Source organism: Anabas testudineus, chromosome 7 (assembly GCF_900324465.2).
Source record: "Anabas testudineus chromosome 7, fAnaTes1.2, whole genome shotgun sequence".
NCBI lineage: Eukaryota > Metazoa > Chordata > Actinopteri > Anabantiformes > Anabantidae > Anabas > Anabas testudineus.
This window is the reverse complement of record NC_046616.1, coordinates 13510967-13524043: the sequence shown is the minus strand read 5'-3', so window position 1 is coordinate 13524043 and position 13077 is coordinate 13510967. Positions and strand designations below refer to the sequence as shown.

Genomic DNA, 13077 nt, shown 5'->3' with positions numbered 1-13077 from the left:
CATTCCTCAGATAGACACTTAGCATTTTATCCTATTACACATTTCTCTGTGCTCACAAGAAGGTCTCTTCTCATCTCATGACGTCAGTACCATTATACTCCAGAGCCACCTCCCTTCAGGGATAAGATTTTACGATTGCAACCTGACACCGTTTCTGTGTCCTATAAGCGACAGAGCTGTAACTCACTTCAAAGGCAGGAGGCATCAAATCACAGAACACCCATAAATTAACCTGTCAGGTCCTGGCCAATGAGAAGGCAGCATTAAATCTCAGCTGTCACGTTGGCGGCCAATGGAAAGACGATGGCAGTAAATCTGTCAGGGCCGCGTCTGTTAACGGTGTTGTGGTGTGGTTGGGGAATCCACGGGGAAAGAGAGGGAGAAAGTGAGAAAGACTATATGACAGAAGGAGGGGGAAACAAACTGAGGATTCAGAGGAATGCCATAGAAATGATTTCTTTATCATCTTTAACCCCTGCTGCAAAAACACGTCCACACACACTGTAGTAAAAATGTGGAAAGCATGCAGAGGAATTTTTTGAGCAAAACAAGACTAAACATGGCGAGAAAAAAAAAAAAAGAAAGAAGCTCACTGATGGATGTAGTGGGAGTTGAATAACACCAACAGAAACACTCATAAAGCTTTACGGCCAGCATAGCTGTGTGTGATGTTGACTGTCTACAGTAAATGATTGATGCCCCTTCTTTAGCGCTCTTTTGCATCATCTCTAGCTTAAACTTAGTGCTGACTGCTTCATAACAGCAGTAACCTCTGACTGTCATGACACTGCACCATCAGTAACAGTGACAGGCGCCCGGCTCCACGCTACCCGAAGGATTACCAGCCTGTCTATGAGGCTCTGAGAGAGAGAGAGGTCGGCCAGGGTCCAGTTGCGAACCATCTACTAACCAGATGTGCCCCAGTTGTGCAGCTTCAGAGGATGATGGAGTTTCCCTTGTGGCACAGCAAACTCAGCAACTATGAAACATGAGGATTTAGTTTGGTCACCTAACAACAAAGAAACAGAACTGTTGCATCCAACCTGTATCACTGTGTTTTCACATCCACAGTGCTTCCACTATCACTCTTCTAAAGCATGCTTTTAGTAAAGAGTAATACACCAAACAGGCGCAGGAGAGCTGTGGGGAAAACAGCAGAGGAAAAACACATCAGGGAGAATATTTCCTCGATTAACAATGCCCTTGGTGGTGCACTTTCATTATCCTATCAAAGTTGAACATTTTCATGCAATAAATCTTCCAGGTCTCATAAAAAAACTGGTCCTGCAAAGGCAATGCTATTCCAACTCGAAGGAAAAAGCTTTCCCTTAACAAAGCCCACAATTTTTTCACCAGCCTGTAACGACATCCAATAAACCAGCCACATTTGTGGTGACGTTTTTATCTTACATCAACAAAAAAATTAAACATTAGCATCAGAATTTACAATCATCTTATGTCATTACTATGAATACCTTTTTTTTTTTTCTTCAGGAACATAAACAATGTGTTGAGTTATGGCAAAGGCAGGAAAGAGTGCAGTGGTGGAGGTGTTGTTTTTGGCTGGCTTTTCCTGGAGTGGCCATGATTCTCTATTCTATGGGAATCCATAAACAGACCCACAGAGGGCAACTGGAGCCATAAACCATGTCAGGCTGCCGAGATGCTGCTGAGGAAAAGAAAGGGAGCAAGCCCGGGCTCATACCACCTCCTCTTTGCAGACACAGATAACCACGTGCTCATTAATGACATTACAAAAACTATGTTTACAATGTTTCTGCAGATATTATGGTGGTTTATCTTATTTTGAAAACTGCATTGAAGCAGTGTAACAACAGCATAGAGAAGGGTTGATTTCCTTTGAAATTAGATTTTTGTTTTTTTACAAATTAAATCTTACTATCTCCTTGGGTGGAAACAAGAGAGCCATAGAGGCAAAATAGCCTTGTTAATTTTAATACACTGGGTCATTAAACATCATGTGGGTCTTGCCCTTTGTCCTGCTCAGACAATATAATGGCACTTTCTTTAATATGTTTACTGTATAGGAACCAAAATGCTATCATTGTTTTCCCCAGTATTTGTCTCTTGAGGAGGGAAAGCCATTGGATGGGTGCTCAGGCACATTGACTGTGACATAAAGACTTTGTAAGCTTACAGATGATGATAATTTATTGACTCTAATTCACAGTCCACTCATTTACACACATACACACACACACACACAAGAGAAAGAGGAGGACTCTTTCACTGTATGCATCGATCAATTACAAGGCTCTAGCCCGCGTTTGACAATTTTACTGCATGTTATGTACAGCATGTCAAGCCATGGCGTTTGAAACTGTTATGCTCATTCCTGTATAATTAATATAAATTACCTTGCTGGTTTTTTATGATGGTGCAACTGTAATTAGAGGATGAAAGCACGTCACTGAGCTGCTGATGGTGCTGCAGGGCTATCTAGATGAAAAGTGAAGGTCTGGCTTGACACCTTGGGTTGGATCTTTTAACCCTCTCTGTTCCCTGCCGTGCCCACGCTGGTATCTCATCCATTCGCATTCACTGCGGTCTACTTCTGCTAACCTCGTCCTCTTTAACCTTCATGTCCCCCCCCCTCCTCAATGAAACCACACACTGAGACAGAAGCTGTTCTCATTATACCAGCAAACTGGTGCGATAACAGTAAACTGGTGCAATAATGGAGTCCATTTACAGCGATTATCTCTGCCTTTCTTACTGCTCTTTCTGCAGTAAAACACTTAGCATGTAGCCTCACCATAGCCTCCATTCATGCTATCTCTGCAATCATGAGGAGCCACAGATCCAAATTGGAGCCAAGCCCAGACAATAGGTCCACAGGTCAGAGCCAATAACAGTTTCATTGACTACACTACTCTCTGTTATGTGAAAACATCAACCCACATGCATACATCTAGGTGCACGGTCTAGGTGTCTGACAACAAGTAACTGATACACAACGTGAATAGAACTATTTTTAGGCCTTTACACATATGCTTTATTTCAGACTCTTAATTATTTAAGTGTGTAAATAAAACCAGAAATTCCAAAATATACTTCATAAGATAAATAGGCCACACAACATCCAAGATTGATTAAGTCGCAGTATTTTTTCCCTGCATGTCTCAGAATGCCATTACTGCATTTCACAGTGTCAAAGGCCATTTTTTCCCAAGGTTTAACTGATTATTTGCCATCTGTAGAGGTATGAAATTTCCCATAGGGCAAAGAAATGGCGCAATGCTCAAATTTACCTTCTGCATTCTGACATTACCACTAATATGTGTGATCCCTTCCACATACTGCTTCAGGCCATAGACATTTCCACATCAAGATCACTCGCTTTTATCGGTCACACTTTGATGTCAATGCCAAATGATATTATTAAAATATAGATAAGAGAAACTGAAAATAAACTGGCAAGTCCTTTAATATGACACTACAATCGGTAGCTTAATTACTCTGTACTATGGTCCACAGACATGTCACAGCATGCCAAGTAAAACAAGATATCTGACAGTGAGAACAGGGAAGGAAGAGAGGTGAGCTGTAAAGATATGCTACCCAGTGTGGTTCAAATTAGGTATGGTTGCATCTCTTTGTTCGGCAACCAACACAAATCTATGCTAGCAAAGAATCCCTGCCGTGATCAAACTGCGAACATATGAAGAACGCATATAGATAATTACTGCTCCTGTAAGATTCATCAGGCACCAACATGATGCACTGCCTACTCTCAAAGCCATTTCTTCCTCAAGTGTATCCTTCATTTGCATCAAAATGAGTGTACAAGGTTAGCGTGAGCAAACCTGGAGGAACACAATTCATGATGCACACTGTGGGTCTCTACAGAGTAGAAATGAATCATGTGAGGCTCCATAAAACAAATCTGCTTGTCACATAGCAAAGAGTATGATTCTGGTCATAGGCGCGTGACTATGTCTCCTCCCCTTTCTACTTTATTGTTGATACTATTAATGTACCTCAGCCTTGCACTTTGCTGCTGACACCAGAAGATGGAGCCCTTGCTTCACTACCAACCTCTCTTGCTGACCTCTTGAGGACCACAGAACACACAGCAAGGCACCTCTTAAATAAGGAAACACTAACTCTAAAAATATATCACGGCTAACGTTTTCAACTTAATGAAAGACGTTATGTATGTAACAATCATGAAACTACAATAAATGTTTAACACCAAGCAGGGTAATGTTGGACATATCACATCTGTGCGCATGTCAGTGTCAACCAACATTTATTAAACATATTTGATGATGGAAGATAAACCTAAAACATACTTTGATTGGTGGCATGAAAGCAGGACTGTACACCTTTTAATCACAGAATTCAATTAAACCATAGAGCTTGTATTTTGTACAGTAATGTGATGTAGATAGCAGGGTTCTGTAAAATAGGGTAAAAATCTTGTTCTACACATGGAATGTTATCACAGGCTATGATGACGTTTATCAATGTTTATAGCGCGATACACTGATGTAATAAACACCTAGGTCCTGTAATGAAAAGAAGGAAAAAAAACAGGCCAGCCTCAATACTGGAATGTATGCTATATCTTATCATCATGTTGATTATGTCAGAGAATGCAAAATCAAAGAAAAAAAATGAAATGAGCAGTAGTCCTGGGAGTGTGACTGGATCAGCCAGTGATGCTCCTCACAGTTCTGATTGAAAAAGTGGAACTTTCTGGAAGGAAAAGGAGTATGTGGATCAGTGCCATAAAGACTGGGCTGAACAGCGGCTCACTGGTAGACTGGTGCAGTGGTGACTCTATCGTAGAAGAGACCACTTGATCTGTTCTTTAGCAGACTGAAGAACCTGCAGATAATGAAAACAAGGCGTTACCAAGCAGATCACTCCATCAACAAAACAACAGCAACTGTATTATTCAGTATCAGTATGGCTGGAGTAAGAAGTAATGAATTAAAAATAAATAAATAAATAAAATAATAAATGGGTGAAAAGAAGCAGATTTTTTAAAGTTTGTTTTGATGAGGTAAAAGGAAAGAATGGTAAAAAGATAAACACAACTTAAAAAATAAATGAAGACAGATGAACAAGTGATGAAAATGAGGAAAATATGCACAACCTAATTAATCATCTTAATTCACTGAATAAAAGACGAATCATAACCATAAAGCACTGGGATTGGGGATGGCCATTAATCACAGACAGATGAGAGGTGGCGTTAGCCGGTCTCAGGCCTTTTAAATGACAATATTAATCAACAGGAGCTCACACACAGGCACAATCTTGTAAGAACGTAAAGACAGGAACCACCATCGGCTACCAACCACTTCACCACTGAATAATTAGTAATCATGAACACTGATGTGCACATAAGAAATTGCAATATATGACAAGCTTGAGCTGAGTGACAAAGTACGAGTAGAGGAGAATGATGCTATAACAATGACCTTGTATTCACTGCTTGTAAAATAATAAGTTTTACCAGTCAATAAACTAATGGAGCTTTTAAACTTTATAGCAGAAAGAAGATCAAGGCAGAGGAGCTTCACTCACCTGGGTGACTGTCTGCTCTGTCAAAGGAACATCATCCCCCTACAGAAACAATTATGTTTAGAGCTGATGCAACCAACATCGCACACTGGTGAATACTACTGAGAAGAAAGGAAGTGGAGCTTACTCTGAGAGCCACACGGTGCACAACTTGTTGTGGGTCACTCTCAAGAATCACCCTGCAAGCGGCAGAAAGAAGGCAGAGAAAAATGATTAATCTACAAGACAAAAGTTTGCACTACAGGCAGTCACTGTAAACATCATTAAGAGTTTAGTGGAATCAACTAATAATTTCAATAACATAAACGAAACAAGTTCCTCAAATTCACTCAACTTATTAAAATGTATAGACAAATCATCAGCATATCAGCACTTTGTCAGGAACAGTTAAAACTACCTTGAGACACTCAAATATTAATGATGGAAACTTTGTGTATTTAACACATTAAAAATGAACATACAAAATGCCCTCAAAATCTCCAACAATTGCTTTAGAGCTACAATTATTTACAATGTAGTCATTATAACAAGAAATCCATCAACATCATACTGTGCAATTCATACTTACCCTCCATCTACAATCTCATCCACTGCCAAAAAGAGCCCCTCCATATTCTCCAACAAAGCCCTTCTCTCAACATTTTTTCTAAAAAAAGAAATAGCATATCAAGCTTAACTTTGTAGACATAAAAAAAAACATTTGTAAGGAAAAGTTTTGTACAATAAGTAATAGCTGCCAAAACATACCTCAACATCTGACTGAGGGAATCAAAAAGGCAATTTAGAACAGCCATAAGCATAAGCTGTTGAGAATGAAACAACATATTAGAAAAATAAAAACAAAAGGTAAAACAAATAAAAATGCATGAATTTTGAAAAATCCTACTGAGAATGCATATTTCACAGCTGTTCCACAATTTACAGGCATAAATGATACAAAATATATCTACAATACTTTGACAGTACAGTGTTGAAAGAGCAGCTGCAGACTTGATAACCTAACAGCTTGTATGGGGTTATATGGCTTTAAGAGTTCAACTTAATAGGCTGTGCCTAAGCCATTTAAAGCTTTATAAGCCAATAAATTGTACCTTAAAATCAATTCTAAAACCTACAGAGTCAATGTAATGATGCCAGAACTGACATAATGCAGTCTCCTTTTTTTAGTTTAAAGCTTAGTGGCATAGCTGTGACTCAGCTGTAAATTGTTAATTAATTCAACAGGAATAACTGTTAAAAAGACATTGTAATCAGTCTAGTGCAGTCTACTTAAAAGAGTTGTTGTTATCATTTATATGTATATTATCAGCTGGGGAAATGTTTTTTTTATATCATTGGGACCACAAAGACACAGGACTTCTTTGATATAAAAATGAACTACTTATCTGGGCAGACTATAAACTAAATAATAAACACAAAGTGTATATATAGCACATAATTTTCTAAGGGTTAAATGTACTTTACAATGGCAAATCTGTTGCACAGCTCAAAAGAGAATGAAGGTTTGAGTTTAAATAGCAAATTCTATGGTTCTGAAATGTACAGGAAAATTAATGAATTCAGAATGGCAAATAGAAGTTTCTATTTAATCTGGACATCTATCTCTTAACCTCTGTGACCTATATAAAATATGACCCCTGCAACTAAGGAAACAAACTGAATGACACGCAGAACTACAAATTCTCTATACTTTATTCTAACTTCTTAAAATACGATCATTTCTGACAGCAGACTACAAAGTGATTTTAAATCCAGCTTGCAGTTGGTGAAAAAAATAAAATGTGATGCATGTGTAAAATTAAGTACTTTGAAATATCATCATACAATAGGAAAACTCTAAATACTAAATGCTAAGTGTTTGCTCTCTTAAGATTGATGAAATGTTTTTTAAGTTTACCTCATTTTCATGTGAACTTCCAATCACATAAAAGAAGAGATCTATGTTGCTCTTGTAGACAACAGTGAGGCCCTCAAGTAATGCTATCTCACCTAAAGGGACAGAAAAACAGCCGTGCATGTTGTTAACCTTGTACTGAGGGAAGTAAAGTTATTTTATCAATATGGTACACATGTCTTACTGTCTGTCCTGTGTGTTTTGTTGAATATGTTCTTCTCAAACGCCTTCTGCTCCTTCACTGTCGGGTATGTATCATCATAATACTGTAAATAAATTTACACATTGAAGCAGTTACTATGATGTGTACATTTATGATGCACATCTTACTTAAACTAATTCAAAATTTCCATTAAAAGGAAAATACTGTTGATATTCAACAAATGTGAAAACATTATATTAAAGTTCAATTAAAAGGTGAAAAAAATGTGTTGTTTCTTAATAATTTCCAACTTCCCCAGTCAGTCTGTAAAGGTCAACCTCAAGCTTGTTTCAAATGAACACACAAATCTATTCTGTTCTCTTTTACTGAGCACTGTTAGAGCCTCAATCAAAAGGATTTGTTATGAACTATTTTCATTGTTAGAGTAGGTGTACTAGTGAGTGTTTATCGCATCAAAATATTCTATGTGGGATTGATTCAAAAGAAGCTACAATACCCATGTTCATGGTTAGAGAAACATAACTCAGTGCAGTGGTGTGGCTCCTTGATATGTTTTTAATAATATTTCAGCAACATTGGAGGACTAAGCTTTTTCAAGTTTTGCCAACCCGAGTAATATCTACGAGGGTCAGATGACTGATGATGATGTTTTTAGGATTTGTTTAAAAAAATAGATTAAAAAATTGCTGAATTTTATCACCTTTGCTATAAGGCAGTACACAAGACCATATGAAATATTGTACTATGTACAAAAAGTTAGATAAAATATTAAAAAAAAAAAACTTAATTATATATTTAGTCATGACAAGAGAAAATTAACTAGACTCTTATTAGTCTTTTGATGTGAAATAAATATTATGGTAACAGTTACAAGGAAAACTCCTAAATATATCCAAAACTATCTTAAAACGCATTGAGATGAGTCGATAGGCTGATAGAAAGATAAGTGTCTTGTCTATGTTACTGTTTTCTTAAATAAAACACACACACACACACACACACACACACACACACACACATACATATATATATATATATACACAATAATTAATTAGTGCAGAAAAAAGGCCTGGCTAAACCTGTTTAAGGTAATATGTGTTATACCAGGAGGATAAGACTGAAAATGCCTGAAGTGTCTGAACACCAAGGGTAATTTTACTGTACAATTGCTGGAAACATAACTTGCCTTGGCATAAAGCCTGTCTCCATCATTGTCCAAGATCAGGACTGCTTTCACAGTATACAAGGATGGTTCCTGTAAATGCAGCAGTCAGTCATTAATACACAAACGGTAAGTAATCAATAAGTGCAATCATCAAACATATGTTGACAAAAAAAGTAGCTGGCAACAACAAACTATGACAACGGCGGATATATTAACATGTTTGTTAATTGACTAAACAACGTCTACTTAACTCATATAACACACATAGTTTTGAAATCACTGTTTATTCTCCAAATCAAAAGGAAGACATGACACTTCCACATCACCAACCAACACATTTACACGGCGCTTACTAGGCTAGGCTACGCTAACGTTAGCTGGCAAGCTAACCAGTTAATGTTAGCCCCATGTCGACTTAACTGGAGAGATGAAATACCATAGTTCGCTACCTTTCGAGAAACAATAATAAACAAACGGTTATGTGAAAACTCATATACACAAGTTTCAATTGCGGCTAAACTATGTAAAATGCATACACGACTTAACATTACCAATATCGGAGAATCCATCTTCTCTCTTGTTAGCAGACCAGCTAAATGTTTAGCATTAGCCTACGTAATACGTACAGTAAATGAGGCTCTATCCCATTGGCTAAGACAGAGCACGCGGTGTACGTACTGGGCAAAGAGCAGTTCAGCACAGGGCGCAGCGCCAGACACAAGCTTCCCATGGAGGCATGAAGATGACTTGTGCATTTGTTTTCAAAACCTATTCTGCAGGAAATAAATGTTTGTGTTTCTTTAGTTAGCTCCTGTTTACAGGGGTGCGGTATTGGGGGGTGGGTGGGGGGGGGGGGGGGGCAGTTTTAATGTGCAAATTTAAACTAGGTAGGAATGATTGTCTTTATAGAGCAAAGCATTAGACTAATTAATCAACATCCATCCAACAATGTTTTATAATAGTTTAATACTAGTAGGTAAGTTGCTGGTAACATTATTCAATTATTTATTATGAGCAATTGTTGCTCAACAGTTAAGTAAAGTATAACTTTTAACTTTGTCTTTCATGGTATAGTTTATTCTTGTTGCATTTTTCCTCAGTGGAAACAAGCTTTTATTTATTGTGTTTTTATCCTTGACAGTTTAATTATATGGTAGTATTGATAGAATGGTAGTATTGTATGTGCTGTTTATTCTGTTACACAGTAGCCCATTATCAGGGCAGAGGCCACATGTGTCTATTTCTACTTTTGTCTTATGCCTAATTCATGGTAAAGACTTAAAAACATAATACTCCAAGCAAATCCTATAAAATATGTTATTATTTGTTACCTTAGTAACTAAATCTCTGAGCAGTAGGCAGTAGGTAAAAGGTCAACATTCAATTCATTCAATAGTTCTTTAATAAAAGTGCAAAAGTATTGGAATCTAATTATTTCAAAATACCACATTATGCAGAACAATCCATTTCAGAATTATATACCATAAACAATATTATATTCCAATTTTATGATTGTGTTATTGTTATTACTATTCTTTTTAACATGCCCAGATATAATTCTCTGTTGGTGCCTGTATGGACTCTTGTCTACATAGTGTAGCCTTTGTTAATGTTTTTCCTTTCCAAATCATAAGGATAGAAAGTAGTTGTATTTGTTAAGCCCCTCAAGGCAACTCACAACACACTTTATGATTTGTGATTTATGGCTGTAAAAATAAATTTGCCTTGACATGACTTGAACTTCAGTAGATCTACTCTAGTGAAACCAGGTTATTATGAAATATCATAAATTTAGTAACTTAAGGTGGTTAATGTTTTTTTTTTCTTCTTTTTTTTGACTACATGGTAACCGAGAATCTCTCATTTACAAGCCATTTTAGCTTGCTCGTACTCATCAACATCTTTTTTCAGGATCCTCCTACATTTAACCAACTCCAATTATCTTAGTTCCCACTTCTGGGAAGCATTTGGAAACCCAGGCTGATGGGGATTTCCCTCTATCTCACTCCATAAATGACATCACAGTTTGGCCTTACTGTAAGATACTGTGAAGCTTGAGTTTCAAATTATACTGTAATATTTATACAGTTTAGGGCAAAAGTGAACAAATTACATGCGTTATTATTTAAATGTAAAAAGTGTATGTTAAAAAGATAAACTATTAATTAACTAAAAAGAACAGACAGTTTGACATGACTGCACTGTGGGTAACATGTTGCAATAGTACACTATGTTTACACAATTCAGCCACCAAGATTTCAAAATTGCCCCGACTGGAGAGGAAACATGCTGCCTTGAACTTATTCAGGCTAAAAGGTTATAAGCTTTACATATGTTAAATGGTGCATCATGCCATCTCATCTTAGAAATCTAGATATTTTGAAGGTGACCAGAGTGACAAATGAACTCTGTAGGTGACTTTGTTGGATAGTGCATGGCACTGATGGTGCTGGCTTACAAACAGATTTGCTCTTTCCTACAGAATGAATCACAAACATAGGATAAAGTGATTTTTATTCAGAAAATTATCAAAACACGAGGTGAGAAAAACATTCAACATAAAATGATGTCTCAAGATCTCCGGTTCAAGTTCACGTAACATTTACAATCTATTACTAGTCCTTTCTGCTGCTCACAAAGGCTCGAAAATTAAAGTTAACAACACCATAATAGATAGAGAGAATAAAGTAGTGTGATAGTGTGGGCTGCTCCCCTCTACTCCTCACCTAATGCCAGCAACCACAGCAGTTAGCAGTTCCCTTCCTAAGAACCAAGCGGTCCTTTTATCAGCATTGAGCAGAGCTTCCGCCAGCCAACATCCTCCTTTCCCTACCTTCCCTCTCTGTGTCTGCATGGTACTAGCATTGACATTTATTATTAACACATGTAATTGCATGTATATACATATACACACACATGCACGCTTACACAATACTATAAGTTGAAGAAATCTGTAAAATTTTCTTATTTGTAATTTAGTTTTTCAACGCCAGTGATATAATATGTCAACGTACAAACACAAAAACGAAGATGCAAATAAAAGCTATGAGAAAATAATTAAGAAATACAGCACACTGTTGTTGCAAAACATTATCTTTATCTCAACACCTTGAGATAAGAGGAGGCTCTGCTGAGACAGAAGAATGATGCTGCATATTCAGGTTCCTCATTTGCTCTTTTTTCAGATATTGATACTGTGCGGCCTTCGTGACAGCCGTTTTTAAGGTACAGCAATGGAAAGAATGACTCGAAATCCAATTTCTATCTAGCTTGTTTTGAGCCGGAGTACGTGCAATAAAGATTATTTCACAGCCCGCAGCATTTGATAAAGATGCTCACTTCACAATTTCTGATGTGCATTTCATTATTATCATCCCCAATAGGACTAAGACACAGGCAGCCACACAGTGCATCTACACGGTATAGGTGGGTTAAATACACATTCAAGCTGAGTACTGGTCTGCTATTTCTACATTCCCTTAATTTACAGTGCTGTATTTACTGAATTGTTATAACAGAAAAAGAAATAAAGAATCTATAGTTTAAAATTTTTAGATCAAGATTACAACCAGTTAATAATTATTGTAAGAAAAAAAGTTCATCTGAATGCTCTATTTTTTTTCCTTTCCCAGAAGCAGACTCCAAAAATATTCCCTTTTTGATACCACAACCCAAGACACATATTCATTTTGTTTAGTAGTGAGGTGGTTTTTCCACCCGAGTCTGATACAGCTTTCTGGATGTAAAGACCAAAGATGCCACATTCCTCCATCTTTAATGAACAAATGTAAGGTCATGGAAACACAAGGACACATAGAGGAGGTGGGGAAGGAGAAAAAAATACAAACATGTTAAACCATTTATTTAAGAGTAGATGCAAAACCCTAGTGTAAAATTCAGCGGTCATTAAGAGAATTTAGGCCTAAGTGAGTCAACTGTGGGTAGTTCCCAGACAACATGTCCGGTCTGTTTTTGTAGTACAGTTGATTGTAGCGCTGAGGTGCACGCTGACAGCTCAGAGAGGCTTAGGCAAGCTGGAAAGCAGAGATGTCAAAGACTAATCGAAGCAAACAAACACAAACAAGGAACGTGGGCGTTGACCTGGGAACTGTGTCCAGATTCAAAACCACTGTGGTCACAGTAATAACAGGGTGCTCTTTGGCATGCTGTGGCGGTGGTTGAGTCAGGGGCTGGGTGCTAGGAACTCGGGTTGGGAAGTCCCTTCTTTGATTCCTGGTAGACATCCACCTTTCTTGACTCTGTCAGCCACCTACTTTTTCCATCTTTGAACAATGACAG

At 37.4% G+C, this 13077-nt stretch overlaps 1 protein-coding gene across 1 annotated transcript; it reads right to left on the bottom strand.

Annotated features, from left to right (window-relative positions):
* Positions 1-4256: 4256 nt before the first annotated feature.
* On the bottom strand, positions 4257-9399 carry copz1 (COPI coat complex subunit zeta 1). The gene is made up of 9 exons (XM_026368965.1): positions 9330-9399; positions 8800-8868; positions 7635-7716; positions 7454-7545; positions 6304-6359; positions 6125-6202; positions 5684-5735; positions 5560-5598; positions 4257-4854 (listed from the first exon to the last, which is right to left on the bottom strand). Exons 1-9 carry the CDS (start codon positions 9345-9347, stop codon positions 4807-4809), a joined length of 534 nt encoding a protein of 177 aa, XP_026224750.1. The 5' UTR covers positions 9348-9399; the 3' UTR covers positions 4257-4806.
* Positions 9400-13077: the final 3678 nt, after the last annotated feature.